The sequence below is a fragment of the Mobula hypostoma genome, chromosome 6 (genome assembly GCF_963921235.1).
Source record: "Mobula hypostoma chromosome 6, sMobHyp1.1, whole genome shotgun sequence".
Classification (NCBI taxonomy): domain Eukaryota; kingdom Metazoa; phylum Chordata; class Chondrichthyes; order Myliobatiformes; family Myliobatidae; genus Mobula; species Mobula hypostoma.
This window is the reverse complement of record NC_086102.1, coordinates 161762866-161782566: the sequence shown is the minus strand read 5'-3', so window position 1 is coordinate 161782566 and position 19701 is coordinate 161762866. Positions and strand designations below refer to the sequence as shown.

Genomic DNA, 19701 nt, shown 5'->3' with positions numbered 1-19701 from the left:
AAGCTCCGTAATTTTTTTTAAACCTTATATAATTTACCTACCTTAGCACAGCATCCGATTAGTCTATAGTTTAAATCTATGGACAATGGTTTATTTTAACTTTACTGGTACACTGTGGCATCTGTTATGGTCAAGTACTCATTTTTATGAAGTAGACACACAATGGAGCAGTGTTCAAACACACTGCTTATTCCATGAACTTGAGTAAGAGGCAAAAATACCGAGTGCAGTATTAGAAGAAAATGTCTAGGATTAAGCAAGTACAGAGACCTTGTTGCTAGTTAAACTCCAAACTATGTGCCAGTTGTCAACTAAGCAAAATGAAATGCTGAAGTACTTAAGAAGTCAAACCAGAGGGAAAGCATAGGAACCTAAATTTATTGCAATTAATCAACACGATCTTGCACTTATTGTCCACTTTTTAATGATTTTGAGGCATTCAAAGTCACATTATTCAATTTCCCTCCTATCTTTGAAACTTGGGTCATTTCACATGCAAGACCGGAGTTACATGCCTGAATTTCTGCACCATTATTTAAAATGTTCTATTTCTTTTAGTAGACTCATCTTTACAAATTTCCTGTAAACTTGCCCGTGCAATGCAAATGATCTACAGATAAAGATTGTCACATTAATAGACATGGAAGACCTGTGGCTTCCAAAAGATTTTCTCAAATTTCAGTCATTACTGAAAAGATTTAATCATTTTACACAATTAAATCTACAGAACAATTTGTAATTATCAACAATACATTTTATTACAGCAACTGTTTAATATAAAAAGTTGGAAAACACATACATACTGTTCTATTAAAAACAAACTCTGGACAGCTATCTAACGCTGTCAGAATAACAATTCTTGCATGAGCTAAATTTACATCAGGTGAGGGAAGCTTCACTGTGGGCATAAATTGGTAGAGGTCATCTGGTTAATGGGAAATAGAGAATAAGATTCCAGAAGATGTGAAAAGGCGTGTTACATGGGGCTGCAAGACATGTCCAGCAGGTTGTGTTGCTGGAGAGAAAAACATACAATATCATAGGTGAGTTATAGCACATAGTCAATTTCGACAAAAGACAGAGAAAGTGAGTTGCCCATATTTGCAGATTTAATACAGAGAATGCAGAAGTTGTTGCTTCTCAAAGTAATGTTAAATATTGCTAGGAATAGTGTGTTTCTGTGATGTTGTGGAAATCCCCATTGTAAGCAATGAATGACCAAAATATGCATCTACTCAACTGCAAGAAAATTACTGCTTCACGTGGAAAAACATTCCCTTTTTCACCATCTAGGTATCATGAAAAAAGAGAAAGGTATGGGATCACCAGCAGTCACCCGGGAAAGAACCACTGAATGTGTAGTCGTTTTTAAACTTAAATTGTTCACTCAGCAAGTGAGAAACTATCAGGCAAGAGTCAGGACTATTTTGCTAAAGGACATTATTCTAAATGTAATTGAGAAGTTACAACCGTTCTTAAAGCAAACATAGATAAATACTGGTATATTCTCCATTTTGAACAAAAGCATAAATGAATCAGCACAAAACAATGGAAAACTTATTGTTCTACTTATTTCTAAGTATAAATTAATGATTCTATGTACAAAAATATACTCTGAAATTGTAGAAAACAATCTTTTTCAACCACTATTTAGTTCTAATAGTTTTTCAGCCACACCATTTATTGTAATATTCTGATATGATATTGAACTGATTGCAATGTAAATATTTTGGAATAACTTGATTTTCCTTGTCAAATTCCTTCAGTCCCCAAACTGAACGACGTTTCACAATACATAGGGTACAGAGCTAACTACTGCACATTGACTAGAATAAAAACAGGCTATTAATATCTGTCTTATAACTTTGAAAATTCCAATGTGTTTACTAAACTGCCATGTTAACAAATTAAACTAATACACAAAGGAGTACTTGTGCATCTGATTATTTTATTTTAAGAATAATCAGACCTCCATTTGCTTCATCTGTGCAGTAGGGTGGGGTAGAATTTAAAGCAGCTGCTCTGTACATGATTTCTATTGTATAAAGTACTTTTGAAACTCCTTAACCATTTCAGTTAATTAATACCATGAAAACGTGTGTACACACAAAAACTAATTTGACCATAGCTGCAATTCCTTCTTGTAATTTAGAAAAATACTTCCCTTCAGAATTATTTATCTTATGCTGCTCTATGGATAAAAGATTGGTTTCTCTAATTTCTTCCAGCCAATATCTTCATGTACTGCAGTGCATTGTGGGCAGCCTCATTGTGAGCATTACCACGGGAAATTCCAGTACCATGGCACACTGTAACTGGTAGAGTTGAAAGTTCAGCCAAACACTGATACTGACCATTCACAGTTAGTTCATCTGTGGGGAAAGAAATGTTTCATAAGTGAAACAGACTGGGGGTGAAATTGTGACTGATACAATGTACAGATGATTCTGAGATCAAGGTACCCTCCTTGCTAAACAGTCAAATTAAGTAAAGCAGCAGTACAAACTCCAATTTTGATTTAAGGAAATTACTTTTTTTGGTCCATTTAAAAAAATACTTGACATTGTAAAGTGCCAGACATGTATATATAATGTAACATTTAATGAGCAAGTTTGAAGGTGTAGGTAACAAGTTTGTGTCAGAATGGTAAGTTTTATTTTAAAAAAGCAATATTAGCATCAGTTCTACATTGATTAAGCTAAAAGAACATTTTAGTAAGAAATAATGCTTATCACGTACTCTTTTCATACATTTAAAGTTAATTTTAAGCCATACAAGCAGCTGGTTAATGTACATACCTATATCCAGGTAGGTGACACCAAATCCTTGTTCTTCCACCACTTCTCCTAACATCTGAGTATAATCAGTATTGGGAATGCTGAGTGGATTTCTCTTCAGCTGATTTATTTTTTCTCCAGGTGACTTTTTAATAAGGTCCCAGGTGGTCACCATCACATTTCCCCTTGAAGCATTCCATTCATTTCCAGAGTTCTCAGCACAATCAATCTTGAGGTTTGACTATTGACATTTAATATAATTAAATACTAATTAGATTTGTGGAAAATTAAGGTAAAACATTAATATTTTCATTTAACTAAATTTAGAGATCTCATAGTTTAAAATATTTCAAGCCAGATCTACTACATTAAAAACATTTGTACCATACACAATATTTTTGATCTCTATAACTTCAAACCCAAATGCTATCCATAGCCATCTTTCAATGCCTAGTGCCATCTACACTTTTCTGGTGTTCAGATTTTGAGAGAGATGTTTGGAAACCTCTCTAATGCTGCTTACCATTTTTCCAGCAGTAAGGAAAGAATACTAGATTCATTTTTGTGAATAGATCAACAATTAATCTATCACTAAACTTCACAACATATAATTCTCTGTAACTGCCGCCATCTCCAACAGGATCCCACCACAAAGCACATCTTTCCCTCTCCCCACCCCCCAACTTTCTGCTTTCTGCAGGGATTGCTCCCTACATGACTCCCTTGTCCATTCTCCCCCCCCCCATCCCTTCTCACCACTCTCCCTCCTGCCACTCATCCTTGTAAGCGGAACAAGTGCTACACCTGCCCTTATACTTCCTCCCTCACCGCCATTCAGGACCCCAGACAGTCCTTCCAGGTGAGGCAACACTTCACCTGTGAATCTGCTGCTGTGATATACTGTCTCCGGTGCTCCTGGTGTGGCCTTCTATATATTGGTGAGACCCGACGCAGACTGGGAGATCGTTTTGCTGAACACCTACACTCTGTCTGCCAGAGAAAGCAGGATCTCACAGTGGCCACACGTTTTGATTCCACGTCCCATTCCCATTCTGATATGTCCATCCATGGCTTCCTCTACTGTCGAGATGAAGCCACACTCAGGTTGGAGGAACAACACTTTATATTCCGTCTGGTAGCCTCCAACCTGATGGCATGAACACTGATTTCTCTAACTTCCATTAATGCCCCTCATCCCCTTCTTAACCCATCCCAAATTTATTATTTATTTATCTCTTTCCCTCTCACAATAACTCCTTGCCTGTTCTCCATCTTCCTCTGGTGCTCCCCTCCCCCTTTCTTTCTTCCAAGGCCTTCCATCCCATGATACTCCCCCTTCTCCAACCTTGTATCCCTTTTGCCAAACAACTTCCCAGCTCTTGGCTTCATCCCTCCCACCTCCTGTCTTCTCCTATCATTTCCGGTCTCCCCTCCCCCCCTCAAATCTCTTACTACATCTTCTTTCAGTTAGTCCTGACGAAGGGTCTCAACCCGAAACGTCGACTGTACTTCTTCCTATTCACTAAACTTTACAATCTCTACACTATATATACCATGAATTTAAACATTCTTCCTGCTGCCAGTAGCTATAATTGTCACCTTGCACAGGTGTTCCCTTAACATGTCATAATTTCCTTGATACTGATAAGCACATGAAGGCAGTATGCCTATTTTCTCTTGAGAAATGCCTGGAGATGATAATGGATTGGGGAAAAAAATGCTTCAACTTGTGAGAGGAAGAGCATAATCAAGAGCATCAATCAGACAATAATCATGAACTGCAGTGGAATTTGAAGGAAACATCCTTAGTGAGAATGTGAAATTTAGTTAAAACAGATGGATTCTAGGGAGGCTGGATAAAAACATTAAGAAGGGGACAAAATGCTACCGGGATGTATTTACAAGGAGGAAGTTGAAGGGTTGGGTGTCAAAAAAAAAAGCATATATATCAGCATTGACTGAATGGAACAGTAGGCTGATTATGCAACACACATAAAAGTTGCTGGTGAACGCAGCAGGCCAGGCAGCATCTCTAGGAAGAGGTGCAGTCGACGATTATGGTTTTATGTTTAGAGATTTTCAAATTTTGGCTCATCTAACCAAAAATTGTAAATATCCTGCAAATAATTCCAAAAAAGCGCACAGAAATTGCCAAAAGCCTTCTAATTTAACCAATAAGGCTATTTCAGGGTATTGAACAGTTTATATGGAACTCAGGGATTTATGATGAATGGTAATGAGATAAATAAAAGGTCAATATCTAACTCTTTGCCATTTCATGGTACTTATATCTATTTATAACCACATTGGTTTAACTTTTTACTTTCTCAAGTTAGATACATAACAGACTGCAGAAACTGCAATCTGGAGGAACTCAGCAGATGAAGTTGTATCTGTGGAGGCACCAGCCACCCCCTGGTCTTCACATACGCTGCTTGACCCAGTGGGATCTGCCAGCAGTTTGGCTTTTGTTCCTCCAAATGCCTTGTTCGAGAAGGTGATGGTTGAATGTTTGTGAATTCAGCTTGGAAAATTGTGAACATATCAAACAGTGTTGTCTTGTACAGTAAAACTGATTCTGGTACCACCAGGATTTTAATACCTGCTTGTCTATTACCACTATTATAATTAATAATTCAACACATTCCTGATTCATTTTTAGATATGTTGCACAATACCGTATCAGTGAACTCAAGACTCAAGAATAGTACCAGTGAGTAGAAACGTCAAACAGCACATGGTCAGCTAAATGGCAAATCATCAGAACTTCCGTATGGCAAGGGATCCCAGCCTTTTCTTATCCCATGGACGAATACCACTAAGCAGGGGTCTCTGGACCCCAGTTTGGGAACCTCTGCTGTATGGCCAGACAGTAGATAATGTCTGACGAATCTCATAGAATTTTTTGAGGATGTAACTAGTAGAGTGGATAGGGGAGAACCAGTGGATGTATATTTGGATTTTCAAAAGGCTTTTGACAAGGTCCCACACAGGAGATTAGTGTGCAAACTTAAAGCACACGGTATTGGGGGTAAGGTATTGGTGTGGGTGGAGAATTGGTTAGCAGACAGGAAGCAAAGAGTGGGAATAAACGGGACCTTTTCAGAATGGCAGGCGGTGACTAGTGGGGTACCGCAAGGCTCAGTGCTGGGACCCCAGTTGTTTACAATATATATTAATGACTTGGATGAGGGAATTAAATGCAGCATCTCCAAGTTTGCGGATGACACGAAGCTGGGCGGCAGTGTTAGCAGTGAGGAGGATGCTAAGAGGATGCAGGGTGACTTGGATAGGTTGGGTGAGTGGGCAAACTCATGGCAGATGCAATTTAATGTGGATAAATGTGAAGTTATCCACTTTGGTGGCAAAAATAGGAAAACAGATTATTATCTGAATGGTGGCCGATTAGGAAAAGGGGAGGTGCAACGAGACCTGGGTGTCATTATACACCAGTCATTGAAAGTGGGCATGCAGGTACAGCAGGCGGTGAAAAAGGCGAATGGTATGCTGGCATTTATAGCGAGAAGATTCGAGTACAGGAGCAGGGAGGTACTACTGCAGTTGTACAAGGCCTTGGTGAGACCACACCTGGAGTATTGTGTGCAGTTTTGGTCCCCTAATCTGAGGAAAGACATCTTTGCCATAGAGGGAGTACAAAGAAGGTTCACCAGATTGATTCCTGGGATGGCAGGACTTTCATATGAAGAAAGACTGGATGAACTGGGCTTGTACTCGTTGGAATTTAGAAGATTGAGGGGGGATCTGATTGAAACGTATAAGATCCTAAAGGGATTGGACAGGCTAGATGCAGGAAGATTGTTCCCGATGTTGGGCAAGTCCAGAACGAGGGATCACAGTTTGAGGATAGAGGGGAAGCCTTTTAGGACCGAGATTAGGAAAAACTTCTTCACACAGAGAGTGGTGAATCTGTGGAATTCTCTGCCACAGCAAACTGTTGAGGCCAGTTCATTGGCTATGTTTAAGAGGGAGTTAGATATGGCCCTTGTGGCTACAGGGGTCAGGGGGTATGGAGGGAAGGCTGGGGCGGGGTTCTGAGTTGGATGATCAGCCATGATCATAATAAATGGCGGTGCAGGCTCGAAGGGCCGAATGGCCTACTCCTGCACCTATTTTCTATGTTTCTATGTTTCTATAATCAGGGTATTACTAAAATCTTTGATTTAATCTCAAACTTTATTCTTACCAAAGAAATGCTTTCAGGTGTTAAGTCTTCTTCCCCATTCCAACCTTCAGGAATATTCTGTAGCTTGGCCATCATCTTTGTTGCAGCAGCCCGTTTTGCTGATTTCTTTGAAGTTCCACAACCTACATGCAATTAAACTAAAGTTTGATTTTTTTAAAACTGCTCCAGCAATTTACAGGAATTAAGCTTAAACTTGTATTCCACAAGCAAATTCCCCTGTTGCAGCAATATACTTAATTGAGTCATGTATAAACCAGATTTATCAATTGATGACCATGAGTTTTTTATCATCCAATTTTTTCCCCAGGAGATTTAGAAAGCCTTTTGTATTTGAGGCAATTCAACAGCAAGCGCACGCAAACTATGCACAAGGTGAAAATACAAAGGCAAGATCTATTTGACTCGAGAGGCTTCGATGAGAAAGGGCAGAGGACAAGCTTGCTCGCAGTTAGTCTTTACAATGCCTCCTGAGTTGGTGATGTGCCTCTCATGTGAGATATGGCAGTCTTGGGGGAACTCCCCTCTCCCGCAGAGTCACATCTGCCAGAAGTGCATATGGCTGGGCGATCTGGAAGACCATGTAAGGAATCTGGAGCAGCAGCTGGATCACCTTCAACTCATAAGGGAGAATGAGGCAGTCATAGATGAGAGCTACAGGGAGGTAGTCACACCTAGGCTGTCGGAAGCAGGTCGTTGGGTGACAGTCAGAGGGGGGAAAGCAAAGGTGAACAGACAGGTAGTGCAGAGCACCCCTGTAGCCATTTCCCTGAATAATAAGTTTACCGTCTTAGATACTGTTGGCGGGGACGACCAACCAGGTGTGAGCCATGGTGGCAGGGCCTCCGGCACTGAGTCTGACCCCGTGGTGCAGAAGGGTGGGACAGAGAAGAGGTGAGCTGTCATCATTGGAGACTCTATAGTCAGGGGAGCAGACAGGAGATTTTGTGGATGTGAGAAGGACACCCACATGGTTTGTTGCCTCCCAGGTGCCAGGGTCCAGGATGTCTCTGACCGGGTGCACGACATCCTGGTATGAGAGGGAAAGCAACCAGAAGTCGTGATACATGTTGGTACCAACGACATAGGCAGGAAGAGGGATGAGGTCCTGAAGTGTGAGTTTCGGGAACTAGGCAGAAGGCTGAAGAACAGGACCTCGAGGGTGGCGTTCTCAGGATTGCTTCCAGTGCTACGTGACAGTGATGGTAAGAATTGGAGGAGATGGCAGTTGAATGTGTGGCTGAGGAGTTGGTGCAGGGAGCAGGGTTTTAGATTTTTGGATCATTGGGATCTCTTCTGGGGAAGGTGGGACCTGTACGTATTGGATGGGTTGCACCTGAACCCAAGGGGGAGCAATATCCTTGCAGGTAGGTTTGCTAGCATGGTTCGGGAGGGTTTAAACTAATTTGCAAAAGGGATGGGACCTGGAGCGATAGAGCAGTGAAAGAAGTGCATGGAGTAAAGCCAGATCAAACATATAGAGAGGCTTTGAGGAAAGAGAAGCAGAATAAAGGGTGTAAAGGTAGTAAGGCAGAAGGGCTGAAGTGTGTGTACCTCAATGCAAGAAGCATCAGGAACAAAGGTGATGAACTGAGAGCTTGGATACATACATGGAATTATGATGTAGTGGCCATTACAGAGACTTGGCTGGCACCATGGCAGGAATGGATTCTCAATATTCCTGGATTTCAGTGCTTTAAAAGGGATGGGGGGAAGGGGAGGAGGGGTGGCATTACTGGTCAGGGATACTATTACAGCTACAGAAAGAGTGGGTAATGTAGCAGGATCCTCTTTTGAGACAGAATGGGTGGAAGTCAGGAACAGGAAGGGAGCAGTTACTCTGTTGGGAGTATTCTATAGGCCCCCTGGTAGCAGCAGAGATAGAGAGGAGCAGATTGGGAGGCAGATTTTGGAAAGGTGCAAAAATGACAGGGTTGTTATCATGGGTGACTTTAACTTCCCTAATATTGATTGACTCCTGATTAGTTCCAAGGGTTTAGATGGGGCAGAGTTTGTTAAGTGTGTCCAGGACGGATTCCTGTCACAGTATGTGGACAGGCCGACTAGGGGGGAATGCTATACTAGATCTAGTACTAGGTAATGAACCGGGTCAGGTCACAGATCTCTCAGTGCGTGAGCATCTGGGGGACAGTGACCACCGCTCCCTGGCCTTTAGCATTATCCTGGAAAAGGATAGAATCAGAGAGGACAGGAATAATTTTAATTGGGGAAGGGCAAATTATGAGGCTATAAGGCTAGAACTTGCGGGTGTGAATTGGGATGATGTTTTTGCAGGGAAATGTACTATGGACATGTGATCGATGTTTAGAAATCTCTTGCAGGATGTTAGGGATACATTTGTCCCGGTGAGGAAGATGAAGAATGGTAGGGTGAAGGAACCATGGGTGACAAGTGAGGTGGAAAATCTAGTCAGGTGGAAGAAGGCAGCATACATGAGGTTTAGCAAGCAAGGATCACATGGGTCTATTGAGGAATATAGGGTAGCAAGAAAGGAGCTTAAGAACGGGCTGAGAAGAGCAAGAAGGGGGCATGAGAAGGCCTTGGCGAGTAGGGTAAAGGAAAACCCCAAGGCATTCTTCAATTATGTGAAGAAAAAAAGGATGACAGGAGTGAAGGTAGAACCGATTAGAGATAAAGGTGGGAAGATGTGCCTGGAGGCTGTGGAAGTGAGTGAGGTCCTCAATGAATACTTCTCTTCGGTGTTCACCAATGAGAGGGAACTTGATGTTGGCGAGGACAATATGAGTGAGGTTGATGTTCTGGAGCATGTTGATATTAAAGGAGAGGTGGTGTTGGAGTTGTTAAAATACATTAGGACAGATAGGGCCCCGGGGCCTGACGGAATATTCCTCAGGCTGCTCCACAGTCATAGTCATACTTTATTGATCCCAGGGGGAAATTGGTTTTCGTTACAGTTGCACCATAAATAATCATAGAACCATAAATAGTTAAATAGTAATATGTAAATTATGAAATAAGTCCAGGACCAGCCTATCGGCACGGGGTGTCTGACCCTCCAAGGGAGGAGTTGTAAAGTTTGATGGCCACAGGCAGGAATGACTTCCTATGACGCTCTGTGCTGCATCTTGGAGGAATGAGTCTCTGGCTGAATGTACTCCTGTGCCCATCCAGTACATTATGTAGTGGATGGGAGACATTGACCAAGATGGCATGCAACTTAGACAGCATCCTCTTTTCAGACACCACCGTCAGAGAGTCCAGTTCCATCCCCACAACATCACTGGCCTTACGAATAAGTTTGTTGATTCTGTTGGTGTCTGCTACCCTCAGCCTGCTGCCCCAGCACACAACAGCAAACATGATAGCACTGGCCACCACAGACTTGTAGAACATCCTCAGCATCGTCCAGCAGATGTTACAGGACCTCAGTCTCCTCAGGAAACAGAGACGGCTCTGACCCTTCTTGTAGACAGCCTCAGCGTTCTTTGACTAGTCCAATTTATTGTCACTTCGTATCCCCAGGTATTTGTAATCCTCCACCATGTCCACACTGACCCCCTGGATGGAAACAGGGGTCACCGGTACCTTAGCTCTCCTCAGGTCTACCACCAGCTCCTTTGTCTTTTTCACATTAAGCTGCAGATAATTCTGCTCACACCATGTGACAAAGTTTCCTACAGTAGCCCTGTATTCAACCTCATCTCCCTTGCTGATGCATCTAACTATGGCAGAGTCATCCGAAAACTTCTGAAGACGACAAGACTCTGTGCAGTAGTTGAAGTCCGAGGTGTAAATGGTGAAGAGAAAGGGAGACAAGACAATCCCCTGTGGAGCCCCAGTGCTGCTGATCACTCTGTCGGACACACAGTGTTGCAAGCACACATACTGTGGTCTGCCAGTCAGGTAATCAAGAATCCATGACACCAGGAAAGCATCCACCGCATCGCTGTCAACTTCTCCCCCAGCAGAGCAAGGCGGATAGTGTTGAACGCACTGGAGAAGTCAAAAAACATGACCCTCACAGTGCTCACTGGCTTGTCCAGGTGGGCGTAGACACGGTTCAGCAGGTAGACGATGGCATCCTCAACTCCTAGTCGGGGCTGGTAGGCGAACTGCAGGGGATCTAAGTGTGGCCTGACCATAGGCTGGAGCAGCTCCAGAACAAGTCTCTCCAGGGTCTTCATGATGTGGAAGGTCATTGCCACCGGTCTGTAGTCATTGAGGACACTGGGGCGTGGCGTCTTCGGCACAGGGACGAGGCAGGACGTTTTCCACAGTACAGGAACCTTCCGGAGCCTCAGGCTCAAGTTGAATACATGGCAAAGTACTCCACATAGCTGAGGGGCACAGGCTTTGAGCACCCTGATACTGACACCATCCGGTCCTGCAGCCTTGCTTAGGTTGAGACGTTTCAGCTGTCTTCTCACTTGCCATGAGGCAAGGGAAGAGATTGCTGAGCCTCTGGCTAGGATCTTTATGTCCTCGTTGTCCACGGGAATGGTACCAGAGGATTGGAGGGAGGCGAATGTTGTCCCCTTGTTCAAAAAAGGTAGTAGGGATAGTCCAGGTAATTATAAGCCAGTGAGCCTCATGTCTGTGGTTGGAAAGCTGTTGGAAAGATTCTTAGAGATAGGATCTATGGGCATTTAGAGAATCATGGTCTGATCAGGGACAGTCAACATGGCTTTGTGAAGGGCAGATCGTGTCTAACAAGCCTGATAGAGTTCTTTGAGGAGGTGACCAGGCATATAGATGAGGGTGGTGCAGTGGATGTGATCTATATGGATTTTAGTAAGGCATTTGACAAGGTTCCACACGGTAGGCTTATTCAGAAAGTCAGAAGGCATGGGATCCAGGGAAGTTTGGCCAGGTGGATTCAGAATTGGCTTGCCTGCAGAAGGCAGAGGGTCGTGGTGGAGGGAGTACATTCAGATTGGACGATTGTGACTAGTGGTGTCCCATAAGGATCTGTTCTGGGACCTCTACTTTTTGTGATTTTTATTAACGACCTGGATGTGGGGGTAGAATTTGGCAAGTTTGCAGACGACACAAAGGTTGAAGTGTTGTAGATAGTGTAGAGGATTGTCGAAGATTGCAGAGAGACATTGATAGGATGCAGAAGTGGGCTGAGAAGTGGCAGATGGAGTTCAACCCGGAGAAGTGTGAGGTGGTACACTCTGGGAGGACAAACTCCAAGGCAGAGTACAAAGTAAATGGCAGGATACTTGGTAATGTGGAAGAGCAGAGGGATCTGGGGGTACATGTCCACAGATCCCTGAAAGTTGCCTCACAGGTAGATAGGCTAGTTAAGAAAGCTTATGTGGTGTTAGCTTTCATAAGTCAAGGGATAGAGTTTAAGAGTCACGATGTAATGATGCAGCTCTATAAAACTCTGGTTCGGCCACACTTGGAGTGCTGTGTCCAGTTCTGGTCACCTCAGTATAGGAAGGATGTAGAAGAATTGGAAAGGGTACAGAGGAGACTTACCAGGTTGCTGCCTGGTTTAGAGAGTATGCATTAGGATCAGAGATTGAGGGAGCTAGGGCTTTACTCTTTGGAGAGAAGGAGGATGACAGGAGACATGATGGAGGTGTACAAGATAATAAGAGGAATAGATAGAGTGGACAGCCAGCGCCTCTTCCCCAGGGCACCACTGCTCAATACAAGAGGACATGGCTTTAAGGTAAGGGGTGGGAAGTTCAAGGGGGATATTAGAGGAAGGTTTTTTACTCAGAGAGTGGTTGGTGTGTGGAATGCACTGCCTGAGTCAGTGGTGGAGGCAGATACAATAGTGAAGTTTAAGAGACTACTAGACAGGTACATGGAGGAATTTAAGGTGGGGGGTTATATGGGAGGCAGGGTTTGAGGGTCGGCACAACATGTGGGCTGAAGGACCTGTAATGTGCTGTACTATTCTATGTTCTATTTAACTTTTTCCCCCCAAATGGAATTGTAATAACATATATATTTTAACTCACATTACAAGAGATTATAGGTGATTCATGTGGATATTTGAAGTTATCTTTCATACTGTAATCCTTCTAAAATATTAAATCCTGCTTTCATATTGCAAGAGTTAAAGGTATAGTGCCTATAAAAAGTACTCTTGGAAATTTTCATGTTTTATTGTCTTACAACTTTGAATCAGTGGATTTAATGACTTTTTCTGATTGATCCACAAAAAGACTTTCGTATCAAAATGAAAACAGAGCTCTGCAACGTGATCTAAATTACAAATATAAAACACAAAATAATTGATTGCACAAGTATTCACCCCCCATTGACACATAAAATCATCACTTGTGCAGCCACAAGCAAGAGAGAATCTGCAGATGCTGGAAATCCAAGCAACACACACCAAATGCTGGAAGAACACTGCAGGTTAGGCAGCATCTATGGAAAAAATTACAGTCAACGTTTCAGGCCGAGATGGGAGAGAAAAAGATGAGTAGATTTAAAAGGTGGGGAAGGGGAGAGAGAAACAAAGGCGATAGGTGAAAGCAGGAGGGTAGGGGATGAAGTAAAGAGCTGGGAAGTTGATTGGTGAAAGAGACACAGGGCTGGAGAAGGGAGAGTCTGATAGGTGGGGATAGAAGGCCATGGACGAAAGAAAAGGGGAAGGGGAGGAGCACCAGAGGAAGGTGATGGGCAGGCAAGGAGATAAAGTGAGAGAGGGAAAGGGGAATGGGGACTGGTGAAGGTCTCAACCCAAAATGTTGACTGTACTCTTTTCCATAGATGCTGCCTGGCCTGCTGAGTTCCTCCAGCATTTTGTGTATGTTGTTTAGATTTCCAGCATCTGCAGATTCTCTTTTCATTGTGATTTGTTTACTGTACTGTGAAGTCTCTTCCAGGGATGTCTACCCTGAAGAAGTTTAAATTTTCCCTTTGACAGGAGTTCAGTGAAACCATCTCTCACTGTTCACTTTCTGTGATCCCTGCTGCTTTCTCCCCTACCCACCCGACTTCTAGTAATGACCCCCCATCCTCTCCTTCGCCAATCCCCATTCCCTTTTCCCTCTCTCACCATATCTCCTTGTCTGCCCATCGCTTCCCTCTGGTGCTCCTCCCCATTTTCTTTCTTCCATGGCCCTCTATCCTCACATATAAGACTCTTCCTTCTCTAGCCCTATATCTCTTTCACCAATCAACTGCCCAGCTATTTATTTCATCCCTCCCCTTCCTGGTTTCGCCTGTCACCTCTTGTTTTTCTCTCCTTTCCCCCACCTTCTATTCCTCATCTTTCTTCTTCAGTCCTGCTGAAGGGACTCAGTCCGAAATATTGACTGGATATTTTTCCATAGATGCTGCCTGGCCTGCTGAGTTCCTCCAGCATTTTGTGTGTTGATTGGTGCAGCCAAATGGTTTTAGAAGTCACGTAATTATTTAAATAGAGATCACCTCCCCATGTTCAAATGGAGTCAAGGTGTTTCAACTGATTGTAGTAAAAATACACCCATATCTGGAAGGTCCAGCTGCTGGTGGGTCAGTATCCTGGCAAAAACTACACCAGGAAGACAAAAGAATACTCTGAGCAACTCCACAAAAAAGGTTATTGAAAAGCACAAGTCAGGAGATGTATACAACAAGATTACCAAGTCAACGAATGTCCCTTGGAGTCCAGTTAAATCAATGATCAGGAAATGGAAAGAATATGGGACGTGTAAATCTGTCTAGAGCAGGCCGTCCTCAAAAACTGAGTGACCATGCAAGAAGGGAACTAGTGAGGAAGGCCACCAAGAGACCTATGACAACTCTGGAGAAATTACAAGATTCAGTGGTTGAGATGGGAGAGACTGCACATAGGACGACTACTGCCCAGGTACTTCACCAGTCGCAGCTATATGGGAGAGTAGCAAAGAGAAAGCCACTGTTGAAAAAAAACTCTCATGAAATCTCGGCTAGAGTTTGCCAGAAGAGATGTGGGAGATTCTGAAGTCAGCTGAAAGAAGGTTTTATGGTCTGATGAAATTCAGCTTTTTGGCCATCGACTAATCACTATGTTTGGCATAAGCCAAACCACCACACATCATCAAAAACACACCGTCCCTACCATGAAACATGGAGGTGGCTGCATCATGTTGTGTGGATGCAGGCTTTCATTGTAGCAGGCCCTGAAAGGCTTGTGAAGATAGAGGGTAAAATGAATGCATCAAAATACTGGGAAAACCTGATGCAGTCTGCAAGAGAACTGTGATCAGAGATTTGTTTTCCAGCAAGACAACGACCCCAAGCATAAAGCCAAAGGAATGGCTTGAAAACACCAAAGTTAATGCCCTGGAGTAGCCCATGTCAGAGTCCAGACCTCTAATCCAATTGAGAATTTGTGGCTGGACTTGAAAAGGGCTGTTCATTCGCCATCCTCATGCAATCTGACAGAGCTTGAGCAGTTTTGTACAGAAGAATGGGGAAAAACTGCAGTGTCCAGATGTGAATAGCTGATAAGAGACCTATCCACACAGACTCAAGGCTATAATTGCCGCCAAAGGTATATCTACTAAATACTGACTTGAAAGGAGTGAATACTTAGGCAATCAATTATTTTATGCTTTATTTTTGTAATTAATTCAGACCACTTTTTAGAAATCTGTTTTCATTTTGAATCATAGTGGATTTGTATCTCTTTCATGTCAATGTTGTAAAACAATAAAACATGAAAACTTCCGGGGGGGGGGGGGCGGGAAATACTTTTTATAGGCACTGTATGTTAAAAACTAAACAATCCTCCATTTGCAATTGTAACGAAGATTCATTCAGCTGAGATTTTAAGTAGCATTCATGATTCTTACCTGTTTCAGCAAATGTTTCTACCTTGCAAACGATTGCAAATTCTCTCTTGTGAGGAGGTCCCAATTCTTCAGCAATGCTGTAATCTGGAAGTCTCCACCCTTTCTGTACCACCAGTTCCTAGTAAACTATATATTAGCAATCGCTCCACACAAATCTAAAAAAAAGCCCTAAGCAATTGTTATTAATGAATTTATCTAAGATAATAATCACAGCAGCACAAATAGTTTAAGATGTAAACTAAAACATACATACTAAACAAAATGGTCTGTCTCACCTGAAGTGCACCAATAGGGTTGGGAGGATTTTGAGACTTCTTTGAGGGAGTAGTGGGTTCTGGATCTTGTAAAGTATAGCTGGAAAGAGTGTAACATGTATTTCATAAAACATGCAGTCCAGGAACATAATTCATTTTTAACATCTTGTACTGTTAAAATTGAAATTAAGGTCTGTTTGTGATAAGCTGCTAAACTCTGCCAAGATCAAGCAAGTTAAACATGCAGCAGGTTTTGAAATCTAGAATCCTTCTCACCTTATACCATCATAAATAGATTCTTGTGGATTTCCTCCATTCAGTACAGCCAGAACTGCTGCTGCTGCTTTGTGCTTTGCTGCCTTCTTGCTCTGACCCTGGCCTGTAACCATCAAAATAACAATTATGTCCTTTCGAGAGACATTTGTCTGTACACATTAGCTTGAAATTGTGCTAAAACTATGCACTAATGAAATATTAATTAGATCACTGTTGCACTCATCAATACTGTGTGCAAAGGACATTTCTTAACACACAAATCAATAGTTGAATTTAGAGTCAATTTTGCGGTAAATTATGTGATGACCTCTTTCATTCTATTCATTTCCTAAATGACTATTAAAAACCAGTTTGCAGCAGAGTTCTACTCTGCCTATTGCATTGCCAGCTGGGGAAGTCCGTGCTCCAAACGTATTGCCAGATGAGGAAATTACTTTGAGCTTGGGCTTCTCTGCAAGTTCCTTTCAGTTAAAAGTCAATAGCTCCATTGAATTTGCAGCATTTATTTCATGTAGATGGCACTTTGCCAAGCTTTTGCCAGGACATCCATAGAAGTCTGTTCTGAGGAACACAAAGTCTAATGCAAATATGGAACTTCTGACTCTGTTCAAGTTCTGTGAATAACAAGGTCTTAAAAAGAGTAGCTAACCATCATCTTTTCTCCTATATAGTACCAAGACACGTCATTTCATGAAGAGAATTTGTGGCATTAAGTGAACTAACAGTTAACAGACCTTTGCAGCTCACTTCTCCCACTGACGCTCTGAAGGTGAAGCTGGGCAGGTGGGCTTGACCCTCAGATTTTACAAGCTCGTACTGTGGAGTTTTACCATGTTTCGTGCAGTATTCCTGCAACAAGCTGATAGGAGTCTTCCCAGGTTTTGAAGCAATCACTTGGTCCAAACTGAGGGGAAAACATAAGAATATAAGAAATAGGAATAGGAGTAGGTCATCTGGCTCATTGAGCCTGCTCTGCTATACAATAAGATCATGGCTGATCTGACCAATTGACTCATTCCACCTACCTGCCCTTTCCCCATAACCCTTAATTCCCCTACTGTGCAAAAACCTATCCAATCTTGTCTTAAATATACTTACTGAGGTAGCCTCCACTGTTTCATTGGGCAGAGAATTCCAGACTCACCACTCTTTGGGAAAAGCAGTTCCTTCTCAACTCCATCCTAAATTTACTCCTGTGAATCTTGAGGCTATGTCCCCTAGTTCTAGTCTCACCTACCAGTGGAAACAACTTTCCTGTCTCTATCTTATCAATCCCTTTCATAAACGTTATGTTTCTATAAGATCTCCGCTCATCCTTCTGAATTCCAGCAAGTACAGTCCCAGGCGACTCAACCTCTCCTCATAGTCTAACTCTTCATCTCTGGAATCAACCTGGTGAACCTCCTCTGCAAAGCCTCCAAAACCAGTATATTCTTCCTCAAGTAAGGAGACCAAAACTGCACAGAGTACTCCAGATGAAGCCTCACCAGTACCCTGTACAGTTGCAGCATAACCTCCCTGCTCTTAAGTTCAATCCCTCTAGCAATGAAGGCCAACATTCCATTTGCCTTCTTGATAGCCTGCTGTACCTACAAACCAACCTTCTGTGATTCATGCACAAGCACTCCCAAGTCCCTCTGCACAGCAGCATGCTGCAACTTTTTACCATTTAAATAATAATCTGACCTTCCATTTCAAAGTTTAATAGGTGGAAAAGTTAATTAATAATACTATCAAAGCTTGTAAACTTTTAATTTTACTGCAGTAGCATGCAGAGTTTAATATGAAGCCACAGACGTCCTGTTAACTCAAATAATTCACCTGGTGGAACAGAATTAAAACTACCAACACAGAGACAAAGATTTGATTTATTGAATTAATAAACATTAAATTACAAAAAATGCCATGAAGGGCCATTTGAGATACACAAATTGTAGCAGAGCATTAAATGGAAGTTTTTTTTTAAATAGCCATGAAAATAAAGCATCATGAACACCATCAACAAATGAAGTGACTTTGAAATAAGTAGGCAGTACACCAACTATTTTTTTAAAATTGCATTTATTTAAAATGGTCACATTTAAATACTAATCCACACTCAGACAAGTAATCTTATCAGCAAGAGGCTAAGCTGCACCTACCAAAACCAACCTTGGGATCATGATTTAGAATGAGTAAAGATCCTACCAGCAACGTTCTGGAGATCTCGAGAATTTATCGTCTAGACATTCAATGTTAAAAAATGACTCCAACCTCCTTTCCCCTACTTTTTTTGAAGTTACAGTAAATTTATTTCAAAATTCATACATGTCACCCTGAGATTCCTTTTCTTCCCAGCATACTCAATAAATCCATAACCATAACAGAATGAAAGACTGCACCAACTTGGGCATTCAACCAGCGTGCAAAAGACAACAAACTGTGCAAATACAAAAGGAAATAATAATAAATAAATAAACGTCGACAACATGAGATGAAGAGACCTTGAAAGTGAATCCATAGGTTGTAGGGACAGCTCAGTGATGGGGCAAATGAAGTCTCTGGTTCAAAAGCCTGATGGTTGAGGGGTAGGTAACTGCTCCTGAACCTGGTGGTGTGAGCCATGAAGCTCCTGTACCTTCAATCTGATGGTCTGAGTGGTGGGGTTCCCTGAAGATGGATGCTGCTTTCCTGTGTCAGTGCCGGTGTAGATGTGACCGACTGGGCAGAATCCACTACTTTTGGTGGGATTTGCCGTTCAAGGACATCGGTGTTTCCATACCAGGCTGGGATGCAGCCAGTCAATATACCCTCAACAGACGCTGGAACTGGGGAAAAGAAGGACGGACAGAAACCCGATTTTAAGATCAACGTCCACCCGGTCTCCAGTGTGAGCGGGCGATGTACTGTTAAAGTCGCAAGAGATTCTGCAGATACTGGTAATCATCAGCAAAACACGCAAAATATTTTAAGAACTCAGCATGACCGTCGACATTTCGGGCCGAGACCCTTCATCGGGACTGGAAAGGAAGGGGGGATGACACTAGGATAATAAGGGGTGGGGGGCAGCAGTAGAAGGTGGCAGGTGACAGGTGAGGGGGAAGGTGGGTAGGAGGCGGAGAGGGGACAGAGGGCTGAGGAAGGAACGTACGCAGCGGCAGGCACAGACACCGGTCCCCAGCAGGTGAGCAGAGCGCACGATGGCGGCCCTGTGCTCAGGCCGTCGCTGCCACACTCACCTGAAACATGCAGAGCTCCTTTTGGACGCGGCTGTAAACCTCTCCTCAGACATGCTGTTTCCCCACTGGTAGGATTGTAGCCGCGCGAAAAAGGCGCTCTGCGAGCCAAGTTTGGAGCTAGCCGCTCACCGGCGTCCCCGACCTGTCAGGCTGCTTCCGGCCGGAGCGGAAGGGGTGGGGCCTCGGCACCCCGGTGGGATGATG

At 42.9% G+C, this 19701-nt stretch overlaps 1 protein-coding gene across 1 annotated transcript; it reads right to left on the bottom strand.

Moving 5' to 3' along the window:
• On the bottom strand, window positions 1–19662 carry prkra (protein kinase, interferon-inducible double stranded RNA dependent activator). Its single transcript, XM_063052092.1, has 8 exons — window positions 19498–19662; window positions 17014–17183; window positions 16280–16382; window positions 16025–16103; window positions 15750–15867; window positions 6982–7103; window positions 2799–3018; window positions 1–2372 (listed from the first exon to the last, which is right to left on the bottom strand). The coding sequence occupies exons 1-8, from the start codon at window positions 19548–19550 to the stop codon at window positions 2215–2217; spliced, it is 1023 nt and encodes a 340-aa protein (XP_062908162.1). The 5' UTR covers window positions 19551–19662; the 3' UTR covers window positions 1–2214.
• Between the last annotated feature and the right edge of the window lie 39 nt (window positions 19663–19701).